Source organism: Quercus suber, unplaced genomic scaffold (assembly GCF_002906115.3).
Source record: "Quercus suber isolate HL8 unplaced genomic scaffold, Cork oak 2.0 scaffold_41, whole genome shotgun sequence".
Classification (NCBI taxonomy): Eukaryota; Viridiplantae; Streptophyta; class Magnoliopsida; order Fagales; family Fagaceae; genus Quercus; species Quercus suber.
This window is the reverse complement of record NW_027069506.1, coordinates 1,136,655-1,153,954: the sequence shown is the minus strand read 5'-3', so window position 1 is coordinate 1,153,954 and position 17,300 is coordinate 1,136,655. Positions and strand designations below refer to the sequence as shown.

Here is a 17,300-nt window from a genome sequence, read left to right as displayed (position 1 = left end):
ACGACGCGACATATTAAAGGTGCTCGAATAATCAGGCTGGCTTTTATTATTTGATTTTGATACAAATAAATAATTGTAACCACCGATCGGACCCACATACCAAAAGCAAGCTATCGCCAAGGTCCCAAATTCTCAATCAGTCTGGCGAGCACATTAATTTTTTGAGCTCTTTCATTGGTTGGTAATTTGATGTGTAGGCCAGGCCATCCATGGAATTATGAAATTCAAATGAATATATAACATGTACGTGGACGTGGCTTTTTCTTCTCCTATAATTTTTATGTGCCAACTGCCAACATATGTGATTTTGTCACTAATAATTAATGAGAGCATCCGACTGTCATATCATCCCCTAATAATTAATGGGTATTATTATATTTCATTACAAATTAAAAAAATAAAAGTAAGTTAGATAATGACTAAGGGCAGTTTAGTAATATTGTTTGTATTTTTTTTTGAAATGTATATGAGTAAAAAAATGTATAAAAATACGTGTAATATTATTTAAAAATTAAAAATTGTTGTTTAAATGTATGTACCAAACGAGCCTTAAATGACTCTAGTTGCTGTACCGGTAACTGTAAAGATTGGAGTAGGGAGACCTTCCGCAATATTTTTGCTAATAATTATAGAACAAAAAAATTGTCCTGTGTTTGGGGAATCTTAAAACTTAATAGCCATTGATAAGGAGGGGGTGTATTTTGTCAAAAGACTATCTAATACTATATGATATACTCTTTTTTTCTTAAAAAAAAAAAAGAGACAAGTTATTATTTTAAAATGCCAAGTTCACAAAAACTTACTCGAGTGACTTCAATATTTGTTAATTTTAGAGTCCGTTTGGTTGGAGAAGTGAAAAAGTGGGAAAATAAAAAATTGTGAGAGGGTGGAAAAGTGAGAGGATAGAAAAGATTTTAATTTTCCTTCTTTTTATTTAATTGGGAGTGAAAAAGTAGAGGGATGGAAAAAATATGTTTATATAAATTTACTCATGTACCCTTATTAAAAATGATGGCCTATTAAAACAAAAAAAAGCAATCACCCAAATTTATTAGGGAAAAAAAATCATATCTAGAAAAAAAAAATCAAGACTAAAAAAAACAAAAGCAAAAAAGCACAAAAGAAGAAGAAGAAGAAGAGCAACTGGAGGAGAAGCCTGCTTAGGAAAAAAAAATAAAAATGGGAAGAGGCAAGTAAAGACCAGACCAGACACAAAAAAAGAAAAAAAGAAGAAGAAAAGAAAGCAACGTGTTGGAGTTATTGGACAAACTCATGTGCAAGTGTAAATGAGCATTTTCATCATTTATTTATTAAATTTCTCCCTCTCAGTTTTCTCTCTATTTTGGAGAGAAAATATTTTGGTGGGTTCTTGGCTACCAATTTTTTACCCTCCCCTCCCTCCAACCAAACACTCACAAAAAAAAAGTTTTCCTTCTTATTTTCTTTCCAAAGTTTTTTATCCACCTTATTTCACCACCAAACAAACACACCCTAAGAGATGAAAACTTTTTTGTAGTGTGTTTGGTAGGGTAGAAATGAAGCAAAATAAATTGTGGGGATTAGGTGTTTTCTATCTTCCCACCATTTTCTATTATCTCACTTTTCCACCCCTCCAACCAAACAGACCCTTAAAGTATTTTAGCATTCAAAAATGCAAAAAAATGTCTATTTTATATCTTCAAAACATACTTTATTATTTTTATCATCATATTTTACAACTCACCTAATATTCCGGTTTTTTATTTTACATACAACTCATTAAAATAATATAAATTACCCTATCAACTCATTCTCTCTCCTCTCTCCCATCTCTCTCTTCCACCTTTTTTTTACTTTTATATTTACTTTTAGGCAAAAATGCAAAACTGATCCTCTAACTTTCATATTTTTTTCATTTCACTGCTTTAACTTTCAGTTTTGTCAATTCAGTCCTCTAACTTTCAATTTTTGTTAATTCGATACTCCGTTAAACTTCAGTTACCTGCTGCCGTTAGACCTACTGAAACGACGCCGTTTTGCATTTTTTTTAAATTCGGAATTAAAAGAAAATAAGAAAAATCTGAAAAAAAGAAAAAAGAAAAAAAAAATTAAGGGCGTCCTCATTCCCCTTTCCCTGAATCAAAACAAAACAAAGAAACCCAAATTCCTAATCGTAAAATCTTTCTGGTTTCCCTCACCGATTCTGAATCCTCCGATCCTCGAATCATGTACTTGGAGCTAACCGCGGCTGAGATTCTAAGCGAAAGCAAGGAATTAATCGATCGCCTCTCTGCTTCTACCACCGCCACTGCCACCGCCGAACCCCCCTTCCAATACCTTGTCGGTCGTTATTGTTGCGCTTACAATGAGTCCAAGAAGATTTCTTCCATGAAAGACCCCAATCTCAGGTCCCAATTGGACTCTGTCATTAAGTAAGCCAAGAAATTGTGCGTCTCCTACTGTAGGATCCACTTGGGAAACCCTGAATTGTTTCCCAATAATGAGGTTAAATCCGGTACTTCCCCCTTGTTGCAGCTGGTTTTTTCTGAGGTTTCCAGCTCCGTCGACGGCTTTGGAGGTAGTAGCAGTGGGGGCACTCAATCCCCACCTGGCTTTTTGGATGAGTTCTTCAAGGATTCAGATTTCGATACATTGGACCCCATTTTGAAGGGCTTGTATGAAGATTTGAAGGGCACTGTCATTAAGGTTTCGGCCCTCCGAAATTTTCAACAGCCTTTGAGGGCTTTGTTGTACTTGGTTAACTTTCCTGTGGGTGCCAAAGTCCTTGGTGAATCATCTTTGGTGGATTCCCAAAGGCACTTGTTTGAATGGCCGGGTTATCGAGATGACCAGCATTCCCCAATGTTTTTCTTTTATTTTTATTTTTATTTTTTCCAAATAAAAAAAAAAAAAAAAAAAAAAAAGGCAAAACGACGTTGTTTTAGTGGGTCTAACAGCGGCAAGTAATTGAAGTTTAACGGAGTACCGAATTGACAAAAATTGAAAGTTAGAGGATTGAATTGACAAAACTGAAAGTTAGAGGACTAAAATGAAAAAAAATGTAAAAGTTAGAAGGTCAGTTTTGCATTTTTGTCTTACTTTTATGTTTAGCAACCGTACTTTTATATTTATTTTAGCACTAGCATTGGGGGTGTAAAAACATCGGGTTGTTATTTTAGCTACCAACAAGCCAAAATACTTATCAAGAGGTGGGTATGTATTTTTTTTTTTTACCACCTGTGAATAGTTGGTTCTCATAACTGACAACCAATGAAGCTTAGGATGTAATATATATATATATATATATACAAGGTTGTCAAAATCGGGATCTTATGTAGGATCGTTGAAAGTAGGTGGGATCGTAAATTGTAGGATCGATTGTGAATCGTAAGATCCTACATATTTTCAGATTTAAAGCAAAAAACACATTAATAATGACTTTGTATGTTGAATAATCACATAAATTATAAATTCATCCATAAAAAAACTAAGATTTGTATCATATGATGTAATTTGCATGTCATATATCGCTAAGTCTATACTAACGAAACAAATATATTTAAGTTTTGACCCAATGTATCTAAAAAGTTCAATAAATGTTTAATTAGCAATCAAATACCAAATTTTTTTATCAAAACATATGGAAAATATTTTCAAAGTTCTAATTCAGGTTTGAAATCCAAAATAAGTTAGCAAATGGAAACTAGCTAACTACAATATGAAATCCAAAAGTAAGATGAATATTAAGGAGAAGTGAACATTTAATTATTTTCATTCTAAGGTTCTTATAACCATCGTCCTAAATTCCTAATCATCATCTATGTAGACATTATATATTTGTATACTAGAGCTACAAAAGACATCAAGATACAATTTCACACTCAACTATTCAAGTTATACCACTCAGCAACAATTAAAGAGCATGCTAAAAAAATCAATCAATCAATATACAAATACAATTGTTCAAGCATAATTGATAAAATTATATATATATATATATAAATATTTTAGTAATATTAAAATACAAATTAGTATATTGATCAAACAAATTTAAAACATTATAGCTTAAAATGCAACAAAGCCAATATCAAATTCTTCATTAAGAAATGAAGAAACATTCCTTCATTTTGATTAGAAGTGAACTAGAAATTAGAAAACATTTGCTTAGGTTAACATAATTTTATAAAAATAAAATAAAAAGTCATACCATCACAACATGAAAAAATAAAACCATTAAAGTTTCATCAAAACAAAAAATTTATACCATAAAAAAAAAAAAAAAAAAAAAACCAAAAATTTATGTTTTTGGTAAAAACGGTAGGATCCCATACGATCCTACAATCCTATATGGTCCTACCATTTTTACGACCCTAGTGTGATCCTAAACGTTTTGGTGAGGTGAGAAAAAATCGTGCGATCCTACGATCCAAATTGCGATTTTGACAAAAAAATATAGTGTGTATATATATATATATATTATGCATACCCAAATATATGGCTGCTGGGCTAAACCTCTACTTGGGCTCACAATCTATATTTTGTGGGCTTTTGTATTTCCTACTATGGGTGGTCCTACGCTTGGTAGGCCCAAACTCCCTTCTATTTCCTCAAACCTTCCTCTCTTCCTCACAGAACCACTCCTTTGCTTTCTTCAAGTGTTTGCTCTCTTCTCTTTGTATTCCTTACAGAATTGCCAACCCCCTATTCCTTATGCTCTTCTCATATTTATAGGCCAAGATAAGTGGAGTGGTTATGATTACTTTAGGTCATTAGTGCACATGGGGGTCCAATTCCATTGTTTCAAAGTGGGTGTTTAGGTGGGAGTGGGAGGAGTGGCATTGGAATTGCTTCCCACCTCAGAAAAGCCACTTGGAGGCGATATTCCCCAAGGTATTGCTGGGCAGCCGGGAGGCAATACCCCGAGCAGTTGCTACTTTGTTCGGGATATAATTGATCGGACAAGACCTAGGTGGTGAAACTTGATGTGTACAGATTAAGAGCGTTCGCCCAATGGGCCTTAGGCTAGCATGAGGCCTGGGCCTATGGTCCTAGAGGGCTTAGGGCCCGGAGTCAAACAAATGGGTTAGGGTCATGGGCCATACTGTTGGGTCGAAGTTCGAGGCCCGAGTGGGCCTGGGGACCCTTATGCTGTACATATATATATATATATATATTACTTAAAACTATCTCCTCTTCTCTCCCACTTCTCTCTCTCATTTGAATTGTTTATATTATTTAATGTTGTAGTTTATATTATTTTAATAAGTTATATGTAAAACTAGAAATTGAGATGTTGGGTGAGTTATAAAATAGATAAAGTATGTTTTTAAAATGTAAAATAGAGACTGATATGCATTCCTGAATACCAGTAGTTTATGTTTAACAACCATGAATAGTAAGTTGTATATATACAAACTTACTATTCATGGTTGCTAAAATATTTTAGCAACTCGCACCGAGAGATAAAGCTCAATATAAGCAGGTGAGTTGCTAAAATTAGCAAGAGGGGGTTTTGCACCATCAATGTAAAAGTAGTTCTTTCTGCCACTTTCTTGTTAGTCTGTTTTGTTTTCTGCCACTTTCTTGGTAGTCTGTTTTGTTTTGAGAGACATATTAAAGTTTGGCTATTGTGCATGTAATTTAAAGAAACTTATCGAGTATTGTTTTATACCGCTGCTTTACTAATTGTCATTTACCCTTTTCCCCAACAAAGGAAAAGAAAAGAAAAGGAAGCCCGTGGTCTATTGACCAGTACTCAGCCCTCCCTTCCAATTCCATTCTAAAAAGAAAAGGAAGAAAAAAAGATATTGGGAATAAAAATGTTTAGATACCCACTCCCCAGCAAAGATGTTCCAGCAATTGTGACAGTTTCTAATTGCTGGTATAGTCTTTAACAATCAATCTGAATTTATTTATTTTTTATATAAGTACAATCAGCCTGAATTTATTAACCAAATAGAAAATTAAAAGAGATAAAGGATTTAAAATATTGTTTTTCCAGTACTAATCACACGTAAGTAGTGATGGTTTATATGGCAATTACAACAAATATTCTGTTACATTGAAGCTCCAACTTCATCTGAATTCACTATAGCTCCATTAGGGGCATCATCTCCATGTAGGTGAGCAGAAACATCATCTATGGCTGAATTCAACTGAGCAATCTTCTCCGTTAATATTTTGCGGGTTCTATGTAGTCATCACACCACCAATGCAATATCAATGCATTGCAAACATTTAAAAAAAAAAAATGATACCAAAACAATATCAATAATAGTTAAAAGAGGATGAAAATACAAGTTAACACAAACAATTTGTACAGTGTTTCTTTTTCTTATTTTTTTTCTTGAAGCTACAATTCATAAAGCTTACTTATACATAAACCATTATATTTTTCTTGTTTGTCTTATGACAACCAACCATAACTAGGCCTTTATTTGTAACCAAAAAGACTTTACTTTCAAAGCTGAACACATTAACAAACATGCATACACACATAATGAATAATTTAAAGGATTGCAAATGCAAGAACAGCTTCTCACCTCCAAAGCTTTCTCCTCATCATATATAAATTTTGGCAACTTCCTCATCAGATCTTTTCTGTCAACTCCAGCAAGTGCCTTGCTTATCTACAAAAAGTAAACTCATCAATACTTCAGCCTAAAAAAAATTGAAAAATAAATAAATAAACAGTGCATCTGAGCTGTTAATTGTATGAATAGTATATAAACCACATCAATAGCCCAAAAGTGAATCAATAGCCCAATACTTACTGATGCATCACATGGCTGTTTAATTAGGCCAATAATTACATACATTTACATATTTCTTGAAACTACGACTTTAAATGAAATATCTTTACTCTATAGGCTCAAAAATGTGACAAAAAAACACATGTATTACTCCAATTAATTAGAACCTAAGGAGACACAGACGCACAACACTCTCATTACAAAGCCGCTAACAAAGATACTTGCACAATATGGTTTTCCATCAAATAAACCAGATTTTAGATCATTAAAGTGTCAAAACGAACACACACTACTCTACTTAATTGATAACCTAGGGAAACACAGACACCCAAGACCAAATAAGTTGGATTTCAATAGGGATATAAAGCTAGATACTTCAACAATACCTGGGGTGCATATATGCAGCCTAGTGTCCCAACAACCATGCCTCCCAACACAAAGCCACCAACAAAGATACTTGCAGTATTTGGTCTTCCACCATCCCCACTGTACTTGCACAAAGTACAAAGTGTTTAGAAAAAAAGGGACATCCTTAGGACATGAGGAGTAGCTATCAATCTTTCTAACAAGGAAAAATAGAATCCTTAATAGGAAGTGAAACAAGACTAACTAATAACTGCATAAATTTTAAATGTTTCCAGTCAATGTATTTGATTTGATTTTTTTTTTCTTGGGGTGGGTGGGGGGGGAACGAAGACGTGCACATATCTAATAGAATCTCATGTTAGAAACTTAGGGTCATTCATGCTTTGGGGTTAAAAAAAAAAAAAAAAAAAAAGAGAGAAGATTTTTGGTCTACAAATGCACACCAACATATCTAGTGCATACTGCATAGCTTAACCACATCTTTTTCACATTCAATTAAATGCTAGAATGCTTATAGGAAAGAGTATACGGCCAACTAAATTTGTGTGAACAACTTTGAGTGTTTTGGTGTGGAAAATATTTTTTGTTTTAAATATTTTTCCTAATTTTTAGCGTTTGATATGGAAAAAAAATATCAATAGATGCTATAATTATCAAATTTTATATTTATACAAAAAAAAAAAATAAAAGAGAAAAAGTTTATATTATGTTAAATTTTCTTGTACATTGCACGAATTCTTGATAACTAGTAATAATAATAACAAAAGCTTATGTGTCATGGATCCTCAAAGCAAGATATTGCTATTTAAGGCAGGGGTCTGGTGTTAGAAATTGTATGAGTAATTTAAGATATATCGTATGGATGTAATTGTTCCATTCGTAAGAGTCTTATGGGCATTTTGATGTCGCAGATTTGGAAGAACAAAATGTTACATGGAAAGTACTACGACAACCAAAACAATTATTAACAATTTCTCAAGACCGCTTCCTCAGCAAGGGATTTTCACTTGTACTTGTTGAAGAATTTTTAGAATAACAATAATATTATTTTCGTTTAAAAAGAGCCAATGTATTTGTGCCTCGAGCAGACAAAAGTTTTTTTTTAAATGAGTAATGGTTTGACAAATGAGAGCATCCGTAGCAGATGTTTTAAAAATTATGTCATTTTATCATACCAAAAGCTTACTTTATTATTTTACCACATTATTTTATAACATTCTATTTATCAGATGTTTTATAATTCAATTCTATACATTAAAATAATGTTTACTACACATTAAAATAATATTTATTATAACTTATCAACACAATCAACACATTAAAAATTTTACCACATGCATTCCGTACCGTGGCAAATTTGCTACAGTACTGTTCAATGTTGCAAAAAAAATACAATATTCCACATTTACTAAATAGCCTCAAATTGGGTTTGGAGTGGGATATGTGTCAAATATTTAGTATTTGGCACATATTCCACGTCTACTGTGGGTGCTCTAGAATTGATCCAATAAAGGAGGATGGTGAATGATGTTGACATAATTTAAGGATTTTATGAAAATGCAAAATGAAAATGGAAAGTTTAGTTGAAGATCCCATCAAATATAACATGACAGAAACATGAATAATTCATGAATGTAGGTAAATGTTAAACCCATGTGGGCCGGGCCCTACCCCATAAGGCCCCACTAGATGCTTCTCTAGAAATTGGTGGAAGGTACTAGTGTGTGTGTGCCATGCCATGAATCAGGATGCGCCGGTGGTGGGCTAGCTTCTTTAAAATGTCAATACTGCTGACTACATACTCGTTTGGAGCCTCCGATAAGACAACCGCAATTCATTTGAATACGTTTACATTTTTTTTGTTTTTTTTGTTTTGGAGTTACTTAGGGTCTGTTTGGTTGGAGGAGTAAAAAAGTGAGAGGATAGAAAATTGTGAGAGGATGGAAAATATTTAGTTTTTCCTCATGTGTGTTTGGTTGGAGGGATGAAAAAGTGGGAGAGTGGAAAATGTAATTTATATAAATTGACTATTGTTCGGGGCCATTTTTCAGTTTCCCAGCCACGTATGATTTGTTGGAGGGATGATCTTACTTGGCCCGGGTTCTTTTTGGGGAGTTGCGCCCAGAACTCAACATTGGGTCACGTGGTCCATTGGCTACTGGTGTATTATTAAGCCTAACAATTATTAAGGCCAAAATCTAAGAATCAAGATAATTGTTGAGTAAATACGTAATATGTGTTTGATATGGTAGCTTTGATTAGCTATAATAACAGTTGAAATAAAATAGTATTTATTTAGAGGTAAAGTAATCGTGTACTCAACGATGTAAATTTAAAGATAAGGAAGCAAAGTCATTTATCTTTGTATGGTTTGTAACTCCAGCTGTACAACTTCTATGAGTTCATAATATCTCAGCAGGATGCTAGCGGTAGAGGCTAGTTAAGCTTGCCCCTCTTGTCATGCATTTAAATGAGTTTAAACCTTGGTTAATAGTTGTAATAATAATTGGAATAAAGTAATATGTATTTAAATGTAAAGTAATCATGTAATGATATAAGTTTAAAGGTAAGGAAACAGAGTCACTTATCTTTGATAGTTTGCAGCCCAGCTGTGTAGCATCAGTGAGCTGATAAGATTCCAGCAGAATGCCAGTGGTAGTTTTCCATGATGATTTCAAGATTGAAGGGAAAAAAATGGGTGCAACTGGAGGGAGAGAGAGTATGCCCAGCTGTGTGTAGGGGCTGGTTAAGCTTGCTCCTCTTATCACACACTTAAATGAGTTTTCCCCTTGACAATGCTCTTTTAGTTTTTGTGAAGTTATGAGTAGTATTGCCTTCCATGAGAAGGGCTTTTATATGGAGTATATGTGCCTTCTAAGAGAAGGGCTTTATGTAAGAAGTAGTGGTGCCTTCTAAGAGAAGGGTTTTGATATGAGATCTTGGTGCCTTCTAGGAGAAGGGCTTGAGTAAGAAGTTCATGCCTTCCATGAGAAGGACTTTTAGTATGAGTGTTTGGCATCCCTTAAGAAGTATTGAGATGGTAAAATATATAGATATGTTGTGAGATGTGGTATTTATAAGATGTGTGATATATGGAAGTATGAGCGATATGGTGGTTAAAGATAGTAAAAATATGAGATCATAACTGCTGGAGGAGTTGTTGAGATGGCTTTCCAAGATGAAAGACTTTTGTAAAAGAAGAGCATGGAGATGTATTTAGGTATTTGGAGATAGGAGCAGTGACATAGGTGTATTTTTTGAGTATGGAAAATGAGAGAATGAGTATAAGAGGAGTAATAGTGCTGTAGTGTGTTTAGCAAAGCTGCTGAAATTTTTTGCGAGGATCGTATAAAGGCTTATGAAGGGCATTTATGAGCTAAGGGCTGAAAAGTTTAATTCCTAATTTAGAAACTAAAAACTCAGAAGTCCAGCCTTCATTGAGAGCTTCTCCCAAGGTAATTAGAAAGAGAGAGAAGTTTATGAGTGAGTTCCCTTCCATTGGTGTCCCCCCTTGAGGTGTTGATGAGGATCCTCCTTAGAGATGAGTTTATGGGGATATTTTAGCAAATAATCTCACCCAAAATCTGTCCCAAACAGCAGTGAATTTTCAGAGAATCCATCTTAAGATTTGGCCAAAAATGGTAGGTTTAGCTTTAAGGCATTCCTACTATTTCAAGTAAGAGTTGCTAGGGAAAAAGTACCAAAAAAGGAAAGCATTTTAGCAAGAGAAAGGTAATTTCAATAGTTGGTTTTGATTTTAGCCAAAATTGGAAAAATCAATAATGCTCAGGCTGCTGGATCAGCTATTACAGCTGTTCTGAAAAGGCTATCTCAACTATCAAGAAAAGTTGTGACAGCTATCATGAAAAAGCTGTTTGCTTTGGGCAAAACCAATGAGGTCAGATGGGTCATTTCAGATTGCTGGAGAGGTTATTTCAAGGATTTGGCTGAAAAATGGTAAGATCTCTTTGGAGGGTATCTTGCTATTTTAGGTATAACAGCTGGCTGCTGGGATTTCAGCATTAAATGGCTGATGATGTCACTCCCAGCCAGGTGTCAAGTTCTAAATACACTGCTGGGATTCAGCTGGAAATGCTTCATTCTTTGGGTGTTTGTGTTTTTGGTGCAAGGTTTCATTACAACACATTTCTAGTAAATAATAGATGGATTGGTTGAAAGATAATGAAGCCTTAGAGATTTAGTTAAGGTCTCATTGTATTGTGACATAATCTTGATGAGCAAGAAGAGTATTTAATGTTCTGCTCTGGCAGTTGGCAGAGAAATATATAGTCAGATTGTGGCAGACAGCAGCTGGGTATTTAGAGATATCATGAATATTTTGCATAGAGAGAGATTAAGGATAGCCAATCAGATTAGGCCATGTGTTTGAGCTGGATTTTAGCTGAAAGAAGTAATAAGATTTATGTAGAATAATATAATGAAGTTTCTAAATATGTATAGCAATAGCTGGGGATTGAATGAATAGTAATCTTCCTAGCAGTTAGATGACTAGAGATATTGAGCGTTTGTCATATGATGAATATCAAATTTTAGGAAAAGAGCAATGAGGAATTTTATCATCTAAAGTGCTACGTGATAAGAGATGCTTACCATATGTTACCCGCTACATACGGACTCGTCAGAGTTTAGGGAGTTGAAGAAGACACGCCAAGCAACATGTTTCTTTTATCAACTTTAAATTGCTAGAGCTTTACTGAACATACATCTTGGCCCTCCAAACCACGACTCCCAAAGTTTCCTCAAAGAGACTTATGTGCTTGGATCATAAGCCAAAGGTGAGATGACGTACCTCAGGTTTTGTTGTCATTTTGTGTAAATATGGGCTCTTGTTGAAGAAGCCGCTTGCCATGAGTGTAAGAGAGGTAATATAGGCCATGAGCGTAAGAGAGATAATATGGGCCATGAACTTTGATTCATTGCTTAAGCCCGATCCATATGTTGATGTTGATGATGTCGTAGGGTTATGATCCCAATTGATGAAGAGGAAATGTGGACCATGGACCCGCCTCGTGAAGGAAGGATCTCGCGGGTCATGTGAGCCCAATCCATATCGTTGAATGAGATATGAGTTTATTTTGGACTTTAAATAGATTTACCCATAAAATCACTAATATGTTAATGTGGCATAGGTTGCCAATAAAGTAATGCCACGTGGGCCGAAAAAATGGTCCTCAACAACTATTATACCCTTATGTAATATTACATAATAGGTATGAAATAGATTTATTTGTACTCATTAAATAATATAAAATTCACCAACAATTATATTTTTCAATGAGAAGTGTTACGTCTACAACATTTTTCGCAATACTTTTACAACAAAATTTATGTGAAAAGTTGTTACTAATTTTAATTTGAACTCACTACTGAAATTATTTTTTTATTCACCAATATTAACTAATAACAATCTGTTACTTAAAATTTATTGTAAAAATATTGTGGTAACATTTCTCATTTTATTTCATCCATACATTTTTCTTTTTTTCCTCCTCCATACACGTTTGTCCTTATCTCTTCTTCTTCTTTTTTTTTTCCTCCTACATACGTTTATCTGCCACTTCTTTTCTTTCTTCTTCTCCCTTATTCTCTCATTCTCTCTTTTCTTTCTTCTTCTCCAGCTCTCTCTGTTTTTTTTTCTTTTTCAATACACGTTTGTCCTTATCTTCCCTTTCTTTTCTTTCTTTTTCTTTCTCAAATATTCAAGAAGTGCTCTCATTCTCCCTCTCTCTTTTTTTCTTTTTTTTTTTTTTTTTTTTTTTGTGAAGAGGGTAGGTGGGAGAGGGCATTTGTGTAATTTCATGTGAGGTCACTTTTCTCTCCACAGTTTTCCTCCCGATTTAGGAGGAAAAAATTTGTGGGCCCGAAGAGAAAAATTTCTCCCGGGTTTTCTATCCTCAGCATTTTCCTCCCTATGCCAAACAGTGGAAAATACTATTTTCCACCCTATTTTCCACCCTTTGTTTTCCATCCTCCCTATTATCCCTCCAACCAAACACAGTGTTAGTGTTAATATCAAAGCAAATCATCCCAGTAGTACTCTAATGCAATTAATAGATTGATCATCAATTTTATTATGATGGCATGCTTAACCATAATTGTGGGTACCATAGGAGTGCTTCACACGTCCTAGGCCTGCTAGGCGTGCTTGGCATTCACCTAGGCATGCTTGGCAACCACCTAGGCCATCCTCGGATGGCCTTGCATTCACCTCGGCATGCTTGGCATTCACCTCGGACGGTGTCCTAGAAGTCCCACATCGAAAGAAAATCCCCCCACTTGCTACCTTATAAGTTTTGAAGCGAAGGAAATAGTGTACCATTAGTTTAGTTATTCGAATAACTATAAACTAATGGTACACTACTTCCTTCGCTTCAAAGCTTATAAGGCAGCAAGTGGGGGGGTTTTCCTTCGATGTGGGACTCCTAGGACACCGTCTTAGGTGGTTTCCAAGCATGCCGAGGTGAATGCAACACATACCGAGGTGAATGCAAGGCCATCCGAGGACGGCCTAGGTGGTTGCCAAACATGCCTACGTGAATGCCAAGCACGCCTAGTAGGCCTAGGATGTGTGAAGCACTCCTATGGTACCCACAATAATCAATCCAATTCATTATAATTGTGTCAAAAACCAGTTTTGATCCAAAAACCTATTTTAACTCTAATTAAGCAAGTGTTATTTTCATCCAACATGACTCTGACTCCTACGTTTTGCAAATTAAATGGTCTCAAACCATGTAATAGTTAACAATCGTGATAGATTTTATTTATTTATTTAAATTATAAAAATATAATAACTTTTATTAAGAAAAAGATAAAAGCATTATATTTATTTTTATGGTTAAAAGTAAGAATTATTTTGATAGAGTAAGACTTAGGTATAGTACTTAAGTGTTGTTTTTTAGGTTTATTTTTTAATATTTTGCTATGTAAATTTTTTCTCATGAAGTAAAAATATATTTTTTAGTTAAATTTATGTGACTAAATTTTAAAAATAAAATTTTAAAAATAGCAACTAAAATACTGAATATAAGTTTTGTCGATTTTGATAGGCTAGTTCAAGCTCGTAAATGATGAAGATGATGATGATAGTCATAGAAGAAGAGACAAACATTGGTAGAAGTGCCATTAATTTCCTGAAATTTGGGGCAGTTCAGGGGGTCAGTCATACAAAGATTGTTTTAGTAGAGAGAGCAGGTTTTTGCTCGTAGGCCAAGCCATCCATGGAATTATGAAATTCAAATGAATATAGATCACTGATGCTATATTGATATATTGTTATATTTTAACTTCTCAAACATTAAAATCATGCTCCAACAATAGAATTAAATCTATAATTTTTAGCTCTATTGTTACAGTACACATCTATAGATAGATGTGCAATGTTCATGAGAGCTAAACAAAAGAAATAATATTTTACTCGCAAGTGGATTAAAATAATAAAAAGTTTATCTCTCTCTCTCTCTCTCTCTCTCGTCGCCACTGAAGCTCGATGTCACTAACCCACCAACCATCCCAAGCCGCCGATCAGCCTCAGACCCACGTCGCCGATCGGAGTGCTTGCCTGTGGTTGTGCTTGCTCGGTGTGCATTGGTATTGGGGTTGAGATTAGTGTGTGGTTTCGACGTTTGGGTAGCTGGATTTGGGTTTGGTGGGTTTCGGCGTTTGGGTTGCTGGATTTCAGAGGTCACAGTGGAGATGGTGGTGGTGGTGGGTCGTTCTGCTGGTGGTGGGTCATATCGGCGTGGGTTCGATTTGTGATTTGTGGGTCCAATTTGTGATTTGTGGCTGTGGGGCTGTGGGTTTGTTGGTGGTGGTTATGCCACTTTTTTTTTTCTCTGCTATGGACTGCTGATGGTGGTGGTTGTGGGTGTGGTTGTGCGTGTGGCTGATGGTAGAGGTGGTTGTGGTTGGTGCTGTTGATGTTTTTTGGGTAGTGGGATATATTATTTTATTGTAGGGGTTATATTATTTTATCGTGATGTTTATATTATTTTATTATGTTGAAAGCTAAAATAGATCCACTGCTGCAGCATGTGTGTTACAAAGATTGTTTTAGTAGAGAGAGCAGGTTTTTGCTCGTAGGCCAAGCCATCCATGGAATTATGAAATTCAAATGAATATAGATCACTGATGCTATATTGATATATTGTTATATTTTAACTTCTCAAACATTAAAATCATGCTCCAACAATAGAATTAAATCTATAATTTTTAGCTCTATTGTTACAGTACACATCTATAGATAGATGTGCAATGTTCATGAGAGCTAAACAAAAGAAATAATATTTTACTCGCAAGTGGATTAAAATAATAAAAAGTTTATCTCTCTCTCTCTCTCTCTCTCGTCGCCACTGAAGCTCGATGTCACTAACCCACCAACCATCCCAAGCCGCTGATCAGCCTCAGACCCACGTCGCCGATCGGAGTGCTTGCCTGTGGTTGTGCTTGCTCGGTGTGCATTGGTATTGGGGTTGAGATTAGTGTGTGGTTTCGACGTTTGGGTAGCTGGATTTGGGTTTGGTGGGTTTCGGCGTTTGGGTTGCTGGATTTCAGGGGTCACAGTGGAGATGGTGGTGGTGGTGGGTCGTTCTGCTGGTGGTGGGTCATATCGGCGTGGGTTCGATTTGTGATTTGTGGGTCCAATTTGTGATTTGTGGCTGTGGGGCTGTGGGTTTGTTGGTGGTGGTTATGCCACTTTTTTTTTTCTCTGCTATGGACTGCTGATGGTGGTGGTTGTGCGTGTGGCTGATGGTAGAGGTGGTTGTGGTTGGTGCTGTTGATGTTTTTTGGGTAGTGGGATATATTATTTTATTGTAGGGGTTATATTATTTTATCGTGATGTTTATATTATTTTATTATGTTGAAAGCTAAAATAGATCCACTGCTGCAGCATGTGTGCAGGTAAAATAGAAAAAGTAACTTTGGTTGAGTTAAATAGTTAAATTTTTAGCTCCACTGCTGTGGATGCTCTAACATGCCCAACTTCCAACATATGTGATTTTGTCACTAATAATGAATGAGAGCATCCGGCAGTCATATCATCCCTTAATAATTAATGAGTATTGTTATATTTCATTACAAATTAAAAAAAAAAGAAAAAAAAGTAGGTTAGGTAATGACTAAGGGGTGTTTAGGGAAGTAGTTTGAGTCATGTTGTTTGGGTGTTTTTGATATACGTGTAGGTGAAAAAGTGTGTGAAAATATGTGTAATATTGTTTAAAATGTGTAGTTTTGTGTTTGAACTTACTTGGCAAATAGGCCTAGAGTCCGTATAGTAATGTTGTTTGTATTTTTTTAAAATATGTATGGGTAAAAAAGTGTATGAAAATATGTGTAAGATTGCTTAAAAACTAAAAACTATTATTTAAGTACATGTACCAAATGGCCTTAAATGACCCGAGTTGCTGTACCTGTAACTGTAAAGATTGGAGTAGGCAGACCTTTTGCAATATTTTTGCTAATAATTATAGAACAAAAAAATTGTCCTGTTTGGGGAATCTTAAAACTTAATAGCCGTTGATAAGGAGGGGGTGTACCTTGTCAAAAGATTATCTAATTCTATATGATATACCCTTTTTTTCTATTAAAAAAGAAAAGAAAAAAGAGACAAGTTATTATTTTAAAATGCCGAGTTCATGGAAACTCACTCAAGTGACTTCAATATTTGCTACTTTTAGGGTGTGTTTGTTTAGAGGTAAAATAAGGTGGATGGAAAACTTTGGAAAGTAAATAGGAAGGAAAATTTTTTTGGAATGTGTTTGGTTGGGTAGGAAGGAAGGAAAATAAATGGTAGGATTCAAGTATTTTATCTCTGAGTCCACCAAAATATTTTTTTCCCAAAATAGAGAGAAAACTATGTGAAAATGAATTTTTTCTTGATCGACAAAAATGCCCATATGCATGTGCATATGAACTTCTTCAAGTTGCTTTGTTCTTTTTTCTTTTTTCCTGGGCAATAACGTTGCCCCCCTTTTTTTTTTTCTTTTTCTGGGCAATCAAGTTGCTAGTTGCCACTTTTTTTTTCTTGGGCATTAACGTTGCCCCCCCCCCCCGTTTCATGTACGAGAACAACTATTCACAAGTGGGAAAAAAAAATACATACCACCTCTTGATGTGTATGTTTTGGCTTGTTGGTAGCTAAAATAGCTACCGGGGGTTTTTACACCCCCAATGTCTAATGCT

The 17,300-nt window shown here is 35.0% G+C and overlaps 1 protein-coding gene across 1 annotated transcript; it reads right to left on the bottom strand.

Moving 5' to 3' along the window:
* Positions 1-5,939: 5,939 nt before the first annotated feature.
* On the bottom strand, positions 5,940-7,218 carry LOC112001933 (uncharacterized). Its single transcript, XM_024034110.2, has 3 exons — positions 7,118-7,218; positions 6,522-6,608; positions 5,940-6,170 (listed from the first exon to the last, which is right to left on the bottom strand). The coding sequence occupies exons 1-3, from the start codon at positions 7,154-7,156 to the stop codon at positions 6,036-6,038; spliced, it is 261 nt and encodes an 86-aa protein (XP_023889878.2). The 5' UTR covers positions 7,157-7,218; the 3' UTR covers positions 5,940-6,035.
* Between the last annotated feature and the right edge of the window lie 10,082 nt (positions 7,219-17,300).